This window comes from Megalopta genalis, chromosome 7, assembly GCF_051020955.1.
Source record: "Megalopta genalis isolate 19385.01 chromosome 7, iyMegGena1_principal, whole genome shotgun sequence".
Classification (NCBI taxonomy): Eukaryota; Metazoa; Arthropoda; class Insecta; order Hymenoptera; family Halictidae; genus Megalopta; species Megalopta genalis.
In genome coordinates, this window is record NC_135019.1 from 1,556,270 (window position 1) to 1,578,033 (window position 21,764).

The following is a 21,764-nucleotide window of genomic DNA, read 5'->3' on the forward strand; positions in this document are numbered from 1 at the left end:
GTTTTGAAAAAGTTATTGCGTTTTAAAAAGCGCCCGAATATTCATGGGAGTCACTGTATATAGGGTTTTATTAAATTAAATTAACGACTTGAATTCATGACTGAAAGGAAGTACAGTAAATTTAACCTAATTTTCTTGCAGCTTGTAAACGAAAATGGGCAATTTGGGAATAAGGGATACGATTATTCGAGTCCCAATTATTCTGAGCTCTAATTATTGAGCCTTGATTATTCTCCCTAATTTTCCTTCTTCTGGAAAACAAAAATAGACAATTTGGGAAGGGGAGATACGATTATTCGAGCTCTAATTATTCTGAGCTCTAATTATTGAGCCCTGATTATTCTCTCCAATTTTCCTCCACCTGGTAAACAAAAATAGACAATTTGGGAAGGGGAGATACGATTATTCGAGTCCTAATTATTCCGAGCCTTAATTATTGAGCCCTAATTATTATTACCCCTGATTATTCTCCCCGATTTTTGAGCCACTGTATATTTCACTATTATCAAAGAATTTGTGTCGGATTGCCGTGTAGTAAGCGATGACACGAACGTGTCGTTCCCACGTGTCGATGAGCGGACATACAGGAAAATATTCAACATGGGATTCAATTTACATTTTCAAATACTGCGTGAAAGTAAATTACAGTAAATTCTCTGCAATTGTTCCTCGGCTCGTAAACAAGCTTGGGAAAAGGAGATACGATTATTCGAGCCTCGCGGCTCGTTCTAATAATTGTTGACATTCCGCGACTATAAAAACGAGCCGCGAGGCTCGAACAATCGCGTCTTCTCTCTCCAAATTGTCCATCTTTGTTTAGAAGCGAGTTTACAAGAGAATTTGCTGTACTCAGAAAATGTGACTCACCGAAAATGAAACACGAAGCAGGCAACACTAAGGACGACTCGTTGGTACGCGATTGAAATGGTACCACCGACAATTTAATAAGCAATTTTTAACTGTAAATTATGGACTTTCGTAAATTATAAAATCATCGACGATTGACAATGTATTAACCGGTATACGGTAAGTGCGTGGCATTGAAGTTAATGGGCATCGGTTCGAGCACCTGCTTCAGCTTCCGGTCTGTAAGTACGTATTAAAAATTATTTCGTTGATATTCCATTAACTATTAGGTTCATAACATGCGAAGGTTAACACATTTTTATTCAGAATTTGCCGCTCTATCAATTCATGGCACACGAAGTAGGTCGTTCCATTGAAAGAAGTCAAGGTGACCTCGAAATCTCTGAAACGTCTCCACTCACGGAAAGGGAACGTAGCTTATAGAACGTGTCCTTTGATTCTATTTGAATTCCGCTCCACCAAATTTTCGTAAAGAGTACCATCGAGTCGTTTCATTCGATGGCGCACGAAATTAGGTCGTTCCATTGGAAAAAGTCGAGGCGACCTTGACTCGAATAATCGTATCTTTTCTTCCCACATCGTTCATTTTTGTCTGCGATCCGAAGGATAAATTAGGCAGAATTTACTGTATTATTTGCGTCCGTTTTTATTCGAACACGTTCGATCGCATCCACCGCGACTCGATCTTTCCGAATCAAGGAGAAACTTGATTCGAAAATAGGGTCGTCTTTTATTACCGATCGTTATACGATCGACTGTGATTTCTTATGCATGGACTGCGGATTTGAATGCAGTCGTGACACGATCAAACGCTCGAAATGCTAGGAATCGTGTCTGTTAAGGCCAGTCGGTAGCATTTTCGTATTGCATCCAGCACGAAAGACTTCGGGACGATTTTCGCGGCGACGCTGATCAATCGGAATTTGTACGAAATATTAACGCTATGCCGTCCGGTGGCATCACGCTGGTGCCATGCAAAAACTATAATATCTGTTGTATGCCAGTGGTACCACTTTGGTGCTACTTTCAAAAACTGAAATAACATTTGAACTATATTTCTTGGCTGTTAAAAGGCAGCAAACTAACTATAGCATTGTGCTTATTTAACTAAGAATTAAGTACGAAAATTCTTGGATGACTTATTTTAATTTTAGGAATTTATATTACCGTCATCTTCGACATTTTTTTTAAATCTAAAATTTTCAAGCTATTATGCCGGCGTCAAACAAAAGAATCGTATCTAAGATCTGCGGACGGCATAGTATTATTATATTATTATTATTATTTATTTATTTATAGATTTGCATTTGTGTTTGCGATATTCCTGTCTCTTCAACTGTGAAGAGGTTAGCGTACGCAAGTATACTTGATCGCGTTTTCATCATCGCATTTTGTCATCAACTTTCTATTTTACCGTCGAAGCAGTTTACGTAGAGAAAAATATTTCTTGCCGACAAGATTTTACGTATTGAAAATAGAATAATATCGGTATAAAAATGGTATCGGTATAACTGCAGCAACTACGAAGAAAATGGTATGTCAAAGGGTTAAAGGGTACTTCTATTCATATACTTATATTTCTATTTCTTCCAAATACAGTAATGTTTCTCTAATTGACGCTCAGATTGCCCACAAAAATGGTAAATTTTGGAAGAGGAGATACGATTGTTCGAGCCTCGTGGCTCGTTTTTTTTGGAAGATCTAAGATCTGCGGACGGCATAGTGTTAAGTTATTAAATGTTAGTTATTAAGTTATTAACCAGTTAACTGTGGCGATCTCTTTGCGAAGCGCCCACCAGTGTGTGTCGCGATAAGCTCTCGTGTCGCGACGAGGTAGCTCTCAGGAAGTTATGAATCCAACTGAAATTATTTATAATTTTTATTTGTCCGTTTCATTTCGTCTTGACCTCTAAACATTTTAAACATATTAAAATTTACGAATATAATTTAGTTTTCGCCAGAATTACAATTTAAATATGAAATTGTAACAAACTTTTACGAATGACGGATATAATCGTCATGACACAAAATTCTGCCACATCTCCATGACGGATATAGTCGTCGAACACACTTAACTGGTTAACCTTTTAGGTACGGCTGAATTCTGCGCGAGGCTATTTCTCTGGACGCGGCAGAGTCTGATACTGTACATTCTGTCTGTATATACAGGGTGCCCAAAAATGTCTCGCAATCCGAAAGTGGCGGGTTCCTCGGGCCATTCGAAGCAACTTTTTCCTTTACAAAAATGTTCTCCGAGGCACCGTTAACGAGTTATTAACGAAAAACAGTGACCAATGAGAGGCGAGCTCGGCTGGCGCGAGGCGATCGAGCCAATGAGCGGAACCGGGCTTCGCGCGCTGGTTGGCTGGGCCGCCTCGCGTCAGCCATACTCGATTCTTATTGGTCACTGTTTTTCGTTGATAACTCGTTAACGGTGCCTCGGAGAACATTTTTGTAAAGGAAGAAGTTGCTTCAAATGATCCGAGGAACCCGCCATTTCCGGATTGCGAGACATTTTTGGGACACCCTGTAGACTGTTGTAAATCGATGTGAAGACAAAAGAAGTGTGAAACAATGCATACGAAGACGATTATTTGGTTCAAACGATGAGCGAGTGAGTTACTAGAGCAAGCCACTATAGTGGCGCGTCGTCCAGAGAGGTGACATCCGCGAAAGACACTATAGTGGCGTGTCGTTCTGAAAGATGATATCCGCGGAAGCCACTATAACGGCGCGTCGTGCCTGAAAGGTTAAATGGTATTAGAATATTAGTGCGATTGCTGGCGCCGGCCGGATGTGGAATAATTGATCCGTGATTCGGTGATGAGAATTTGAAGAGACGTTCGAGATTGCGTGTCGGATTGCATGCTTAGTCTTTTGTTCCGTACGAACGGACATTTTGCAAAGCTTTGTCAAATTTCACGGATGCGCGATAAGGGAATACGACGGAACGGAAGCAGTCTATTCCGGGTGTCCGTTTTAAGGACGAGTAATCGCACAGGAAGGAATGGCTCGTAATGGTCGACATTTGCAATAGTAGCGAATTGGTCGTGTCGGACAATGCGAATTGTTTGAAGCATCGAATGGCCGAATAGTCTCGGATATAATTCTCTAATATTTTTCGTAGTTCAGGCGACCGTTCTTGTACTTTTCGGAGTTGTTCCTCTTAAATGAATCGTCTCTGTAATAAACGTTAATTAAATTAAAGAAAAAGTACTAGGTACCGAGGTTCCAACGCTCTAAAATTTTGTCGTCGTTTCGCTGTTTTTCGTTGTTATCATTGTTGTACCGCGTAATAACCACCGCGATAAATAAATAAATAAATGAAACAATAACTTAATATAAATTTAAATAAAGAAATATATAATATAAATATATAATATAAATATAAATAACTCGGTATCGTTTGTTATTCAGCTATTCAGATGAATATTTGACACACATTCTTAAACATTATAAACGATAGGAGCGTTATGACACCGTTTTAATTTTTTTCTTTGACACCATTTTAATTTCATCGAATGTCTGTCAGTTCATTTTGGGATATTCGAAACGTCGAACGTCTGACGAATCGATGAATTTTAACGAGGTCGCGGTTGGAATATGTGGCACTTTATGAAATATTTAATATCTGTAAAAAAATATTTGTAAAAAAATGTGGATCTTCGAATATTACATAATAGAAATAAAACTACCGATGTTATGTTTGTAAAGAAAGCGATCAAGGGTCGTATTTCACGTTCAGCAATTATTCAATTGTTCTCCTAGCACGCGCCGTCAAAAATATCCAAGGAATCATGCTTTATTTTATATTATATAAAAAATTGTATCATACATTTATCGGAAACGATAATAATGGATATTTAATAATATAATAATAATTTATAATAATTTATAATAATAATAATAATTGAATAAGCGATATTTAATGGAACTCGATCGACGAGACTCTAACAGCACCTAATGCTATCTAAAGTATTAGAAGCTAAAAAAAAAGCTAACACTATCTTGGAAGTTAACAACGTCGCAGAACACCCTGTATATTGCTGTCATGAATGCCCAGGGCTACATGAGCGGTTAACGGAGCGAGTGAATCTGTGTGTTTAATCCGCACACCTTGACCTCCTGCATGTGACGTCATTGTATCGTGACGCATTCGAATTGGAACGTCATCGAAGGCTCGGCTCAGGAGCGTCGACCTACTGATGAAAATAGTCTTAAGGCCTGCGGCACTATGTATAGTTGATCTTATGATCGCGTGCCACCCCTTTTAAATTGTAATCAACTATTGGCTTTTTGAGTACGCCGTTCCCGAAACTATAATAATCACTTAACACGTACAGTAAATTCGCCCTAATCGACGTTCAGATTGTGCACAAAAATGGACAATTTGCGAAGAGAAAATACTATTATTCGAGCCTCGCGGCTTATTTTTATAGTCTCAGATTGTCAATAATTATAAAAACGAGACGCAAGGCAGGAATAATCGAGTCTCCTCTTCACAAATTGTTCATTTTTGTCTACAATGGGAGCGTCGATTAGGGAGAATAATCAGGACTAATGATACTTGGAGCTCAATAATTAGAACTTAGAATAATTAGGGCTCAGATTAAGTAGGGCTCAATAATTAGGGCTCAAATTAAGAAGGGCTCAATTATTAGGTCTTAGAATAATTAGGGCTCAGAATAATTAGGGCTCAGAATAAGTTGAGCTAATAATAATTAGGGCTAAGAATAATTAGGGCTCAGATTAAGTAGGGCTCAATAATTAGGGCTTAGAGTAGTTAGGACTTAGAATAATTAGGGCTCAGAATAAGTTGAGCTAATAATAATTAGGGCTCAGATTAAGTAGGGCTCAATAATTAGGGCTTAGAGTAATTAGGACTTAGAATAATTAGGGTTCAGAATAAGTTGAGCTAATAATAATTAGGGCTCAGAATAAGTAGAGCTAAGAATAATTAGGGCTCAGAATACGTAGGGCTAAGAATAATTAGGGCTCAGAATAAGTCGGGCTAATAATAATTAGGGCTCAGAATAATTAGGACTAAGAATAATTAGGGCCCAGAATAAGTCGGGCTAATAATAATTAGGGCTCAGAATAATTAGGGCCCAGAATAAGTCGGGCTAATAATAATTAGGACTCAGAATAATTAGAACTCGAATAATCTCTCCGTCCCAAATTGTCCATTTTTGTGCGCGATCTGGGCGCAAGAAAATTGACAAGTGAGGACAAAAAGTTGTCGAATTTTTATTTTCAGGGATTCGAGGAACACTCTTCCAGATTTTCCTTGAGAAATTCGAAAAGTCTGTGCTGCTTTTATGAGTCACGGCCGCTATAGCAGCACACGGCAACCATGTTCTTTTCTTATCGAACGTCCCACATAAGAACGCGGAACAGTTTTTCACCAAGTCATTCAGCAATTTGAATAATAAACTCGACCGATCGTTCGATTCGATAACTGTATCACGGAGAATTTAATTAATTAGGATACAGAAATTCTCTGCTCTACACTCCCTTTTGATAGAATTGATTTCGTATCGATGCAGACGGCAGGGCTATCTGAGATAAAGATATCGGTTTGATCGCCCGATAAAGCGAGAATGTCGTCGTGCGAAATCAAATTCGCCGAAATTAGTATCTCGCTCCGATGCGCGACCATTATTTGCCGAAAATAAGTAAATTTCCATGGAATAATAACGACAATAGCATTATCACAACGTTTTTATTGCATTCGATAAGAAAGTAGTTCACGTTTCGTGCGAAAAACTTTTTCTACGTGAGATCAAGTAATACTTAATTCTTTGACATGTAGAGCACCACGGTTTGTCATGTTCTTTTTTTATAAATATCGTAGATAATTGTTCGAACTATCCGACCAAATTATGTAATGTTGCGTTTTTAATGTCGAACGAGAAGTAGATAATAATCGCGTTTTATATCTATAATTACGTTTACATTGTATTTAGCTTTTAATAACGTTTGATCGAACTATGATAACTTATCGATAGTAGTGTCGTCATCAGTATCGATAATAATCCTCCAGAAATGCTGTTGGCACTGTTCCCTGAAAAAGAGAATGATATATTCGATTTAACGGAAACGGTTAACACGATTTTTCTATAAATTACACGCTGTGTAGATTGACTAAAAAAAGAGTTCAAAAACTAGAGTTTCTCATCTCTTTTTGTCGTCCCAGGTAATAGCAAAATTGAAAGAAGGTATTATTTTAGTCATCGTCTGGTAGACTAGTCCTTCTGTCATCTAAAAGAAATACGAGTCGCTTAGTTGAGTTTTAAAAAAGTTATTACGTTCGAGAATGTGTACGAACACTTTTGTGGCCCACTGTACATATACGAATACCAATGATAACCAGACTGCGGATTTTAGATATTTATGACAAATCCGAGTACAGTAAATTCTGCCAAATTGATAATAATAAGCATATTATTGTTATACTCCCGTATATAATATAATAAGTATATTATACTTATATTATAAGTAGTAATATTTTGGGGTGTCCCAAAATTATAGTATGTCTGAGAAACGAGGGATTCTTGAGGGGATTTGAAGCAACTTTTGTCTTTACAAAAATTTTCTCCGAGGCATCGTTAACGAGTTATTAACGAAAAACAGTGACCAATGGGAGGCGAGTTCGCTCGGCGAACCAAACCAATAAACGGAACAGAGTACCGTGCGCTCGTTGGCTCGGCCGTCGCGCGCCAGCCAAACTCGCCTCCCATTGGTCATTGTTTTTCGTTAATAACTCGTAAACCGCGCCGCGGATTGCATTTTCGCTGAGAACAAAGTTACTTGAAATAACCTCAGGAACCTCTCATTTCCTGGAAGAGCCATAATTTTGGGACACCCTGTATACTGCCGTATAATAATAACTAGTAACAAAAGTAATAAAAATAGCAGTAATTGATCGTATCTCCTCTTCCCAAATTGCCCAATTTTGTGTACAAGCCGAGGGTCGATTAGGCAGAATTCACCGTTGATCTAACGCAAAACAGTAAAAACATTTCAGTTGAAAAAAAAAGAAGAAATTTAAAGCTCTCGAATTATATTCAACTGGATAAAACGATTTAGAAATAAAATAAAAGTATCTAATAAAAAGGAAAACGAAATTTAAAGCCGCTCTCGAATCATATTCAACTCGATAAAACGATTTAGAAATAAAATAAAAGTATCTAATAAAAAGGAAAACGAAATTTAAAGCCGCTCTCGAATCATATTCAACTTGATAAAACGATTTAGAAATAAAATAAAAGTATCTAATAAAAAAGAAAACGAAATTTAAAGCCGCTCTCGAATCACATTCAACTCGATAAAACGATTTAGAAATAAAATAAAAGTGTCTCTCCCGTATCGCTTAACGAGCGCAGAGCGCAATTGTTATTTTCCATAAAAGTCCGCAGTCCGGTAATTAGCAAGACGTTTCAGACAAGTGTTTTTAGTGCCAGCACTTCGGTGCCAAGGGGTTACGCTTCCCAGGGACATCTTTATTCGGCCGCCTCGTGTTCCGAGGAAATGCACGTTCCCGATGTGCCGCGTCGCCTTGCAGGTATGTCGTAGGTGTTATCAGCGTCTAGGATCGGAGAAATTGCAACGCAACTTCGGGCCGAGACGGCATGCGACTGGTCGGAACGTAATTGCGAGCACATTACATACCCGGCCGCATAAAACTTGTTCCATGCGCGACTCAAAAAACTACTCGTTAAAGTTTCGACCCCCGTTCCCCTCTCCATTCCATCGTCGGGAATCAAATGCAAGGGGGACCTTTTCGATCGGTCACGAGTCAAGGTTACGTGCTTACCGTTATTCTGATATCGAGCATTCGTACGTGGCGCGCACGTAGTGTCATTTTCTCGAATGTAAGCCCAGTCGCATGCGCAACGGCCGTTCCTGCACGTTACCCGATAGTCGTTCGAACTCAGATAGCAATCCCCGAGATTTGTGCAGCTGTCGCCGAGAACTGTAACAAACGAATCACGGTGGTCATTGAAAAATAGTATCTCGACACTAATCTCGACGCTAATAATAATATAATATTGGGTTGGCAACTAAGTAATTGCCGATTTGTTCAATGAAATAAAAAATTTTTTTTTACTTGGAACGAAGTTTAATCTATAATGTATTTCCCATTTTGTTCGATGACCTTTTGCTATCTCTCTGACAACTTGAAAATTCCACGCTCGTAGAAAGCCTGATCCTTTTCGGCCAAAAACTGAGTTAAGTGAGATTTTACAGCGTCATCGTCGTTAAAAGTTTTACCACGAAGGGAGTTGTCCAGGGATCGAAATAAGTGGTAATCCGATGGCGCGAGATCAGGGCTATATGGTGGGTGTAACATCGATTCCCAACCAATATCCATCAATTTTTGCCGAGTGGACAAAGACGTGTGCGGCCTAGCATTGTCCTGCTGGAAAATGACACCTTTACGATTGACCAATTCTGCTCGCTTTTCCTTGACTGCTGCATTCAATTTGTCCAGTTGCCAACATTCACGGATAATAAAAAATAACATAATAATAATAATAATAATTTTATAATATAACATTTACGGATATCATAAAGATGGGAGTGAGAGACATCTATAACTGAAATCGGCAATCACTTAGTTGCCAACCCAATATATAATAATAATAATATAATAAAATAATGGGCACTAATCTCGATACTAATTAGCGAAACGAATATTAATTAATCGCCCGATCTCGGATACACTTGGCACAATACCGTGCACTCCCAGAAATCTGCCGTTTTGATTAAAAACACCTGCGAAAACAAGTGGTCGCTGAAAAATTCATTGAAATTAATAAGAAAGTGGTGTGTGACTGCATCTAACCCTTTGCACTCGAGTGGCGGCTCAGAGGCACCACTAAGATCTTTTATATCGCGTTTTAAGATAATTTTTATATTAACAAAGTTATGTCAAGGTTATGTCAAGGTTATGTCAAGGTTATGTCAAGGTTATGTGTATATATAAAGTGGTGTGTGACTGCATTTAACCCTTTAATTATTTGACAAATTGTTAAGCCTGTAACTGTTGCACGAGTTGTAAGATTTCGTGTGCATGAAATGCACTATAAATCGTTACAAAATGGAAATACTGTAAGTCGGAACAACTATTTCGGATTTAAAGTTAAAATGACATTGTCTGCTAAGGGTTAATAATTATAGTAACTTATATATAATATAAAATAATAATAATAAAAATGTTCTGAGATTTTATCTAGACATTTGTGCCAAAAATGCATGAAATCTGCAGTCCACATAGAATACTATGTTCGGAGGAGTATTTCTTACAAAGATATTCAAAGACGAATTTGTATATATTTTATCGTTTTAAGCTTTTGTTTGAAGTTCTTGCAATGTGACGGTATTTAAGAACAACATGTGACATGATTTTATTTAAAAACAACGTTCGACGTGGTTCCATTGAAGCAATAATTCAATGCGACATTATCTTCCTCACAATTCGTTATAATGCTCGCGATAAAAAGTGGATACCGTAATTGTTACCAAATCACGAAATTGAATAAACTGTTATAAACGAGGATACGAAAGTATATTTACCTTTTTTCACGTTGCATCTATCAAATTTGTAATTCCGATCGTCGCCGCAGCCGCATATTTTATCTGTGTCTGTCAGACTTATACAAGTTGCATTTGGCACCACGGTGGAACACTGAATGTCCAGGTCACAAGGCGATCCAAAGGGTGCAACTGGTAAACGAGAATGCATACTGCATTATGTAAGCTGGATTTCATTTCATTACAATCTTTTCTCTAATCGTTTTGCATCGATTTTTATTATTTATTAAGGACAAATATAGAAATATTTGGAACAAATATTTAAACAAATATTTATAAGACAAATATAGAAATATAGAAATATTTTATTTATTAAGGACAAATAGAAAGCAGAAAGCGTCGACGATTGTCATCCTGGAAAAGCTACTTTTTCTTTGTCACATTACGATGAAACAGAACATTTCGTTGTTAAAAGGAACAAATATAATTGAAAGTTATTATGTGTTTTTATAACATATTATATATATATTTTTTATTTGTACCGTGCAATTATTTGCATTTGAAATATGATGAATTTCTGATTGTTAGCATTCGAGTCGGAAACTATTCTTGTCACTGCTATATTATTGCTATATTATTAAATAAATATTTTACATTAATAACAAGACTGATTAGATAGAACAGTGGCTGTGAAGTTCGACGATAATGGAGAATGCGAACTCAACGAATGTAGATTATTAAACATTCTGTCTCGACAATGTAAGAAATAAAAACGGAAAACAGATTATGTTCAATTTATTCTAATTACACGTGCTTACCTGCTATGCAAGATTTAAACGAGTCTGACACATAACCTTCTTTGCAAGCGCAAAGCTTTTCTCGGCAAATCGAATTTTTCGGTTGGCATTCCGTGTCGTTGGCGCAATCAGAGCCAATACCTTGGATGTTAAACAAAACATCAATATATAATAAACATATATACATATAATAAAATATAATATATAATAATATATTAAAAAAATATAATATTAAAATATAATAATATATTCTCAAATATTTTATATAAAATAATATAACAATATACAATAGAAATGTTATTATAAAATATAATAATATATTCTCAAATATTTTATATAAAATAATATAACAATATACAATAGAAATATTATTATAAAATATAATAATATATTCTAAAATATTTTATATAATATAATATAACAATATACAATACAAATATTGTTATAAAATATAATAATATATTCTAAAATATTTTATATAATATAATATAAAGATATACAATAGAAATATTATTATAAAATATAATAACATATAATAAAATATATAAAATTCCCCTCACAGGATCGCATTATTTTACCTATGTAATTCTCCAAGCATGTAGTATTGTCTGCATTGAGATGGGTACCACTTGGACAGACACAAACGTTTTTTTCGCAAGCCAGCACTTCCCCTGTACCTTTCATGCGACAGTCGTGGTCTTTTTGACATTGTTCGCCGAGTCCTTTCGTCGACCAGCAAAACAATTCGGACTCGACGAAGTGCGATCTCTCGTTGCATACACATTTCCCCTCTACGCAGATACCGTCCGGCCCAAAAGTCCAGCACTGCGCGTTGTACTGGCAGCTCCAGTCGAACCGTTTCGCAGCTACGGTACAAGAAATTATTCGTTACAACGGAACAATTGAGATTACAACATAACACAGCATATGTACTTATAACATGTACAGGATGTCCCAAAAATGTCTCATAATTCGAAAGTGGCGGGTTCCTCAGGCCATTTGAAGCAACTTCTTCCTTTGCAAAAATTTTCTCCGAGGCACCGTTAACGAGTTATTAACGAAAAACAGTTACCAATGAGAGGTGAGCTTGCCTAGCGCGCTAGGCGGCCGAGCCAATCGGCGGAATTGGGCTCCGCGCGCTCGTTGGCTCGGCTGCCACGCGCCAGCATATCTCGCCTCTGATTGGTCAGCGTTTTTCGTTAATAACTCGTAATCGAAGCCGCGGATTGAATTTTTGCTAAGGAAAAAGTTACTTCAAATTACCTCAGGAACCACCCGTTTCCAGATTGCGTGACATTTTTGGGAGATCCCGTATAAGTAGACTACTGTGGGCTTCACGTATTTGCGACAGAACAAATGTTACACAAAACGATGGAAACGTCGGAAGAGAAGAGAAACGTCGACGAAGATTGTTAGATCATTTTTAGGTTATCAGAGAGTCTTTGCCCAATGGTCGTTACCATAAATTTTCATTTTGCGAGCAGGTTTGCCGTCGGGCGATAAGTGGCATACCTTTTAGACATTTACGATTGTCCAAAGCAGGGACTCGTCCTGGTGCGCAATTCCATTTTCCATTTTTACATTCTGAATAGTCGATGGCGGCCTTGTCGGTTATGTTACAGGGTTCTCCGAGTTCTAGAAAAATATATTCATTTATATTTCATTGTCACGTTTCCGTTGAAGTCTTCTCTTTTTTTCAAAAATTATACGAAAGGCGAAATATTGTCGAGAAGACTCCTCGCGGTAAGAATAATTAAATTACTAAGCTGTAAATTAATCGACGAACCATAATTTAATCGCTGAACTATAACTGAATCGTCGAACCATAATTGAATCGTCGAATCATAATTGAATCGTCGAACCATAATTGAATCGTCGAACCAAAATTGAATCGCCGAACCGTAACTTAATTGTCGAACCATAATTTAATCGCCGAACCATAATTGAATCGCCGAACCATAATTGAATCGCCGAACCGTAATTTAATCGTTGAACCATATTTAAATCACTGAACCATAATTAAATCGCCGAACCATAATTGAATCGTCGAACCGTAATTTAATCGCCGAACCATAATTGAATCGCCGAACGTAATTGAATCGTCGAATCATAATTAAATCACTGAACCATAATTGAATCGTCGAACCATAATTAAATCACTGAACCATAATTGAATCGTCGAATCATAATTGAATCGCCAAACCATAATTGAATCGTCGAACCATAATTGAATCGTCGAACCGTAATTCGATAACCAAACTAATTCGATATCGAATTATGATTGCTAAACTAATTACTCAGCCGTTCAACTTACCAAGGACACAAGTTTTGTTTTTGCCTGGATAAAAATATCCTGTTTTGCAGATGCATTTCCCTAGAGCGCTGCAGTCCGTATTGTTGACGAGTTTACAATCTCCGTCCGTTGTACAGTTACCGAAGTCGGATACTATAAAAAAAGCACGGACTTGCAACGGTTCGTTACGTAAGCCTGAAGTCGAACAATGAACGTATTACAAACCTGTATCGTTGGAATTTTCTTCTTTGTAAACGCTAAACATTGATTCGGTTATAGCGTTAAACTCCGCTTCGGTGCACTTGTTATCGCTATCGCAATCCGCGTTTTCATCGAATCTGCAGTCGTTCTTTATCGTACAAGCATCGCCAACTTCTGTGGAATTGAAAGCGGTGATAATCAAATCTCACGAATTAATAGTAATTTATTTCTGCAACATATATATACGCGACATTCGACCATAAATTATTCGATGACATCTGACGTAAATCTGACGTTGACATAGGCGGAAATTGTACAGCGGTCGCGCTTCTGTAACCTTGACTGTGAAACGATTTCTCAATTTTTGCAATAAAAATATATCCGTAATAATAAGCGATCTTTTTCTCATTTAAATCAATTCCTCGCTGAAATCTAACGTTGCCATAGGCGCAAATTGCACAGCGATCGCGATTCTGTAACCTTGACTGTGAAACAATTTCTCAATTTTTGCAATAAATATTTATCCGTAATAATAAGCGATCTTTTTCTCGCTTAAGTTAATTTCTCACTCAAATCTGACGTTGCCATAGGCGCAAATTGTACAGCGATCGCGCTTCTGTAACCTTGGCTGTGAAACGATTTCTTAATTTTTTCAATAAAAATATGTATATCCGTAATAACAACTGTTCCTTTTGTTTCACTGAAATGAATTGTACAAATGAATTATGGAGCAACGAGTAGTTTAGGCGAATCACAGGTGAAAACAGTTCTTACTTTTTGCTTCCGGACGACACGATCTATACTCGCGTTGATAATATCCCGGACTGCAGCTGCATTTTCCCTTATCGCAGTACGCTGCTCCGTATTCGGCATGCACGTAACAATCGACGTCGCTGTTGCACTTGTCGAACAGCCCTGCAGGATTACATTAATTTAATCGAACCGCGCGGGTATCGTTCGAACCGAATAAATCGCACGAATTACCTGAATATGCATTGCATCTTCCATTGAAGTAATAGTAACCATCGGCGACGCATTCGCAAGCATTGTTCAAGCACGCTGCGCCACTGTATAAACGTTTCGAGCATTCTATCGCCTCGGCGCAGTGATCACCGTATCCAGTTGCGACTGTTAATAATATAACAATGGGTTCCATCATTCGACTGCATTCTATTTATATTGTTTGTGTGATTTATTATTTTGTTAAACTTATATTTAGCTAAATATGTTCTCTCCATTGTTTTATTGTAAACATTTCTATGGTCATTTTGAACCAGCTATTAATATTTTTATAGGCGTATATTCTTAGCTACTTATTCTTATATTAGATTTTACTTATTCTTATACTTATATTCTAGCTACTTATTCTTTATAATACAGGGCGTCCCGAAAATGTCTCACAATCCGGAAATGACAGGTTCCAGAGGTGATTCGAAGCAACTTTTTCCTCTGCGAAAATGCAATCCGAGGCTTCGTTTACGAGTTATTAAAGAAAAACGGCGACCAATGAGAAGCGTGCTCGGCTGGCACGAGGCGGTTCAGCCGACGCCCAGTTCCTCCCATTGGCTCGGCCTCCTCGCGGCAGCCAAGCTCGCCTCTGATTGGTCACTGTTTTTCGTTAATAACTCGTAAACGAAGCCGCGGATTGCATTTTCGCTAAGGAAAAAGTTGCTTAGAATAACCTCAGGAATCCACCATTTCTAGATTGCGAGACATTTTTGGGACACCCTGTATACAATCAAGAGAAATTGTGTGTTCAAATTTTTCATGAGATTTTTGCGTAAAGAATATTTTCGGTCGGGTAAAAATAATTCTGGATTAATCGTCGTTTACCAAACCATCATTCCTCGATAATATTTTTAATTAATAATATTTTTAATTCAAATCAATTTTTAAAAATTGTTGACTACACGTTCAAAATAACTCAACATCGACGATTAGAGAGAAAATGGAGATCAACGCGTGCATAAGAAGTAGAGTAATGTCTCTCTAATTGACGCTCAGATTGTCCATAAAAATGGACAATTTGGGAAGAGGAGATGCGATTATTTGAGCCTTGCAGCTCGTTTTTATAATTGTTGACAATCGGTAACTATATAAATGTGCCTCAAGACTACTCGAAAAATCGTGTCTCCTCTTCCCAAATTGTCCATTTTTGCGCACAATCTAAGCGTCAGTTAGGCAGACATTACTGTAACTCCTAAAATTAAATCGAACGATTAGAAAGTAGGATTAATGATGCACTTAAATATCGCCAATTCTGTAGCAGTAAAGAATGTCAGATTTTGGAGAACCTGACCTAGAATCTAATATCTGAATCATGATTGTCCACTTCGTGTAACGTACTTGGAACACACGCAGTCAAGCTTCCATTGATGACGTAACCATTAGCACATTGACATACGGAGTCTAAACAATGGGTGTTCGGTATTTTGCAATCCGCATCCTTGCTGCACTTCTGCTCGATAGAACCACTTCCAGCATCATTTCCCGAATTGATACCAGCCGTCCGTCCTGAAATCAACGTTAATCACCGGTCATAAATTATGTTATGTTATGTTACTAGCAAGACCGTTATCCGGACAATGACTCTTTAAATCATCGAGTCGACCGTCTGGACCGTAAATGAAGTTTCTTTACGATCATTTAAATTGCATCGATGTATGTCTTTGATGATATTTTTAATACGTTTACTACGTTTTTATAAAATAAAAAAATATATATTTAAATATATAAAATAAATATATAAAATAAGATATATATAGAACAAAAATAATAATTTCCGTTTCTATAAAATTAAATTCATTTCTATCAGCCAATTTGAGCATGCAGTCAAGTATACATTAAAATTGGAAAATAAATATTTATAAATTTCTGTATAAATTGAGTCGAAGGTCTGCTCAAGCATTAATAGTAACAATAAACAATCTTCCAAATAGACTATACCGTGTCTTTCAATTTTTGTTCTTAACGCATCGACTTCCAAGCTTATTTTGAAGAAATCTGTTCTAGACGTTCCAACGTTTCCTTTCTTTTAAGTAAATAAATAATAATAAATGATAATTACTAATAAATATAAAATAATAAATAAACCATTTCTTCCTTAGTAACGAACCTTTAACAGGGCGTCTACCACGAGATAAATCATGGTCGACAATGAATATGATTATCGCGTGTGGCACCGAATTTTGATGGAAAATCATTTACGCGATTTAACCATGATCGCGAGTGAGATAACTATAGCAATAGAAATGGTGTTATTCTCGTTCGACACTGAAAACTTCTTTCTGCTTTTACAAAGGTCTTTTCTGAACCTTTTTTCTCCTTACATTTCTCTCTCTCTCTCTCTCTCTCTCTCTCTCTCTCTCTTATCGATTTTATATTCTTTTACCTTGTTTCTTTACAATCGTATGAACCAACCCTCTTATTTCATCCCCCGTTTGTATACTAGCGTTTCCACTCGCGCGTTAAAATCTCCACTCACATTTCTCCTCCACCATTTCCATTCGCTACACACTTTTATTTATATTTTATTTTTCATTTTTATTTAGCCCATTGCCGTATCAGTTTCTTCATAGTAATATTAATATAATAATAATATAATATTATAATATTATATATTATAATAATATAATTATTATATTATTAATAATAATAAATATATATATATATATATATATATATATATATATATATATAAATTTATATTTATTGTGCGACTACATTTACTTACGTATTATAAATGCTTAAATAATGATAACAAGAAATTCTAAATTAAATTTAGACCAAAAAGGACGGAATAGCATTCGTACTTGACAGATTATTGCTAGAAATCTCCGTCACGTGTCACACTCGTCAAATTACGGCAAGGTGTTAACGTTCCTTTGACACATTATTGTAATTTAAACCTTTTAAATGAATCGGAACAATAAAAAATGTTCGCCTCGTACTACCCTAAATTTATTATTCAATGTATCACATCTTGCCTTTGAATTTCTATAAAATAACCTCGAAATGACGAAAAGTATTATCATTCAATGTATCACATCTTGTCTTTGTATTTCTATAAAATAACCTCGAAATGACGAAAAGTAGACATAAAATGCTTACTATATCGTTTCATCACAATTATCATATTATACATTGTACGAGTGCAACGGGGCGATAAACATGATCTCTCTCGAATCAAGAATTTCTTTTATTCCGAGCAGACCGTTCCGGCAGATCAAATAGCAAGATATCATTGTTTCCATAATCTGACGCCGGATTAAACGACGCACGGATAAACGATTTTAGATAATCGAGCTCCGACGTTGCGCAAAAATTGTTACACCAGGCAGCCATGTGACCTTAGTTTAGACAATTTATAATTCAACGTTGATGCCAACAACGTCGATCGTGGGAGCAATTCTGTTTTCCCCGCGATCTTTTCAACTGGATAAAATCCAATCGCTTTCGTTAGTCAATTTTTCATCTTGTACTTTCGCCGGAACAAAGATAATGCTTATCTAATGTTTCACTGAAAAAAGAAACGGACGACCGTCCGAAGACGTTCAATATTTATTCAACACGCGAACAAGTTTGATTACAGGCCGCCAGTCTCCTCGATTAGGTAATGTTTTTCAGTAACGGAACGCGTCGTTTCTTGGGAATATGCCAACTTCTGCGTAACGCGATCATTCGAACGACTGTTGCATTATGCCGATCTAAGATGCGTTCATTTACGTATCGCAGCGATGCGTGATAAGCGATCAAATACAGGGTGTCCCAAAAATGTCTCGCAATCCGAAAGTGGCGGGTTCCTCGGGTCATTCGAAGCAACTTTTTCCTTTACAAAAATGTTCTCCGAGGCACCGTTAACGAGTTATTAACGAAAAACAGTGACCAATGAGAGGCGAGCTCGGCTGACGCGAGGCGACCGAGCCAATGAGCGGAACTGGGCTTCGCGCGCTGGTTGGCTGGGCCGCCTCGCGTCAGCCGTACTCGATTCTTATTGGTCACTGTTTTTCGTTGATAATTCGTTAACGGTGCCTTGGAGAAAATTTTTGTAAAGGAAGAAGTTGCTTCGAATGATCCGAGGAACCCGCCATTTCCGGATTGCGAGACATTTTTGGGACACCCTGTATTTTGTAGCGTTGCATCGGTCGATGTTAACCCTTAACGGTCCGGAAGTATTTCAAGTTTACTTGAACCACCAGGTGCAAGCTATTTTTCAAATTAAAACAAGTCTGAAAATTTGCATGCGAATAACACAAAAGTACGCTTACATAAAAAACGGTAAAAGATAACGGAGCATAGATAACAAGCAGAAACCTGATTCACAAAAATGACATAGCACAATATTTAACGCATCACTAGTAGTTACTATTTAACCGTTTGCACTCGAAGCTATTTCAACCGTAAATCTAAAATAATTTTTCTGACTTACAGTATTTTTATGTCACGTGAGAAAGTGCATCTTGTGCATATGAAATCGACTCTTGTGACTCACACAACGGTTACGCTGTTAACTATGCTTTTTAAATCTAAACTTTGCTAACGTAAAAATGATTTAAAAACGTGACATCATAAATTTTAATGGTGTCTCAGAGTCACCACTCGAGTGCAAAGGGTTAAAGCATTACATATAACAACAATCACAGCAATAAAAATAATAAATCGGTTCTTGCCACCATATGCGCGGCATTAGACCGAGTAAGTAAGAGCAATTTTTTAAATCGAAACTTTGTTAATATAAAAATCATCTTAAAACGCGATATAACAAATGTTAGTGGTGAATCTGAGTCACCACTCGGGTGCAAAGGGTTAACCCTTAACGGACCAATGCCGCCATACGAGCGTTTGTTATATCGCGTTTTAAGATGATTTTTATATTAACAAAGTATCGATTCAAAAAATTGTTAAGAATGTAACTGTTGTGTGAGAAGTCCCAAGAATCAATTTCTCATGCATGAAATGCATTTTATCGTATAAAATAAAAAATACTATAAGTGAAAAATGATCTTATATTTACAGCTAAAATAGTTTCGAGTGCAAAGGGTTAAATTATCAAGCGAAACAACGCGCTTACCTGCGTAGAAAGGACAGATCAGGGCCAGCAACAAACAGAATACGATGCTCCGAAAGTCTAACATAATCGTCGCCGCTGTCTCCGATGAGAACGCGCAAACATCTGATGTGAACTTCATCCATGAGTTTTATCAAATCGGCCGTGTGCCGTATCTGATAGAAAAGGAACACCTGCAACGCTATCAATAGACGTGTCCATTTATCGGACCCGAGAAATTCGATGGAATCGTTCGTTATTCGCTGAACTAATATCGTACTATTGTTAGATCGTGATCTGTATGCACTATTTCAGTCGGATCGCGTTCCTTCGACACCGGATAAGACAATCAGATCGGTAAAACTATCGCGAAATATTTATAGTAAACTCTCCATAATTTTTGTTCGGCTTCTAAGCAAAAATCGACAATTTGGGAAAAAGAATTACTTGACAGCACGCCACCGAATCTTTGCACGAATGGAATCGTGATGTCAAGCATGCAACATTCGATACTTGAACGGTTACGTCAACGCTTAAATAACCGCGTATTATTTCAATTGAAACTAAAATTATTCTGAGAATATTAAACAGTGTCTAGCAAGCTCACGGTTATTTTACGAACTAAATGCAGCAACAATTCGTTCGAATATTTTGCAATACTTGGCAACAACTATTAGAACGGATAATTTTCAGAGAAAAGAGATAAAAAGACGAGAAATCTCGTTGCCGGTCTTTTATATCTCAGCATTGAAACACGAGAAATCTCGCGAGCGATCGTTCAAATGTTAATTTCAATCGACTGCCGAAAATCGGACATTTCGCATATTTGAACCGGATTATAGTAAATTTTGCCTAATTGATGCTCAAATTGTACACAAAATTGGACAATTTGGGAAGAGAAGATTCGATTGTTACTATATTTATTACTTTTATTATTATTTATTATTATACGAGTTACCGATTGTCAAGTACAAAAACGAGCCCTAATTATTCCGAGTCCTAATTATTGTGCCCTAATTATTATTACCCCTGATTATTCTTCCTAATTCACGCTCAGCTTGTACAAAAAAAATAGACCATTTGGGAGAAGATTATCCGAGCCTTGCACCTCGTTTTTATAATTGTTTGCTATTGGCGACTATAAGAATGAGCCCCGAGGCTTGATCATTAGAATTGTATAATATTGTCGAATATTAGAGAACGTTCGCTATCGATTTAACGGGAAGGAAAGAGATAATAAAATCGGGCGATATGAATATTATGAAAATAATACGGTAAATTCTTCCTAATTGACGCTCGGATTGTGCACAAAATTGGACGATTTGGTAAGAGAAGATACGATTATTCGAGCCTCGTGGCTCGTTTTTGTGGTTACCGATTGTCAACAAGTATAAAAACGAAGTACAAGGCTCGAATAATCGTATCTCTTCTTCGCAAATTGTCCATTTTTGTATACAATCTGAGCGACGGAATGACCGTGGCGACGAAAATGAACGCATTTCGCGCATTTCGTAACAAATCCGTCGGAATAATCGAGACGATTTAACAGAAAATAAATCAGTAAGTTTCTTAAGTCGAGGTTATATTGTAATAAAAATTGTCACGAGAATTGAACGAATTCGGTCTTCATTTTGCTGGCTGAACCAAATATCGAAGCGTGTGCATGTCTCCTCTTATTTTTCTTAAAAACGTGTAATATAAATCTATAAATAATCCACGAATTATTATTTAAGTAACGTTCGCTTAAGTACATTCACTTTATTTTGCATACCGAATAAATCTCATCCGAGATTTGAAGACTTCTAATGAAAAGAAAAAAAAAGAGAAAAGAAAAGGAAATTCAATCTTATCGTTCTTGTAAAGTGTCACAGGTCGATCAATTCTAGTGCTCGATAGGTTTCGCGTGTTAACGCTAGATTCACGGAATCCGTCAAAACGACGGGTCGCTAATTTTTTCAATTACGATTATTCCTATCGCAAAGATACATTTACGAGTTATTTATTCGATTTATACGTTACTTAC

The 21,764-nt window shown here is 36.9% G+C and overlaps 1 protein-coding gene and 1 long non-coding RNA gene across 2 annotated transcripts; one reads left to right on the forward strand and one right to left on the reverse strand.

Annotated features, from left to right (window-relative positions):
- Nucleotides 1–6,572: 6,572 nt before the first annotated feature.
- On the reverse strand, nt 6,573–19,923 carry LOC117218573 (uncharacterized). Its single transcript, XM_033467075.2, has 12 exons — nt 19,766–19,923; nt 16,042–16,209; nt 14,680–14,823; nt 14,470–14,610; nt 13,720–13,869; nt 13,516–13,647; nt 12,714–12,836; nt 11,780–12,067; nt 11,223–11,342; nt 10,447–10,596; nt 8,684–8,842; nt 6,573–6,931 (listed from the first exon to the last, which is right to left on the reverse strand). Exons 1-12 carry the CDS (start codon nt 19,881–19,883, stop codon nt 6,837–6,839), a joined length of 1,788 nt encoding a protein of 595 aa, XP_033322966.2. The 5' UTR covers nt 19,884–19,923; the 3' UTR covers nt 6,573–6,836.
- LOC143259864 (uncharacterized) lies at nt 9,530–9,878 on the forward strand. Its single transcript, XR_013033880.1, has 2 exons — nt 9,530–9,795; nt 9,829–9,878. It is a non-coding gene; the product is annotated as an uncharacterized LOC143259864 (long non-coding RNA).
- Nucleotides 19,924–21,764: the final 1,841 nt, after the last annotated feature.

Bases quoted from the DNA above. Each gene is read 5' to 3' on its own strand.
- LOC117218573 (XM_033467075.2), bottom strand. From the start codon at position 19,883: ATGAAGTTCACATCAGATGTTTGCGCGTTCTCATCGGAGACAGCGGCG. The intron at 13,870-14,469 runs GTAAGAACTGTT...TCAATTCCACAG, and splicing joins GTGTCGTCCGGAAGCAAAAA to AAGTTGGCGATGCTTGTACG. The intron at 12,068-12,713 runs GTATGCCACTTA...CTTGTACCGTAG, and splicing joins CAATCGTAAATGTCTAAAAG to CTGCGAAACGGTTCGACTGG.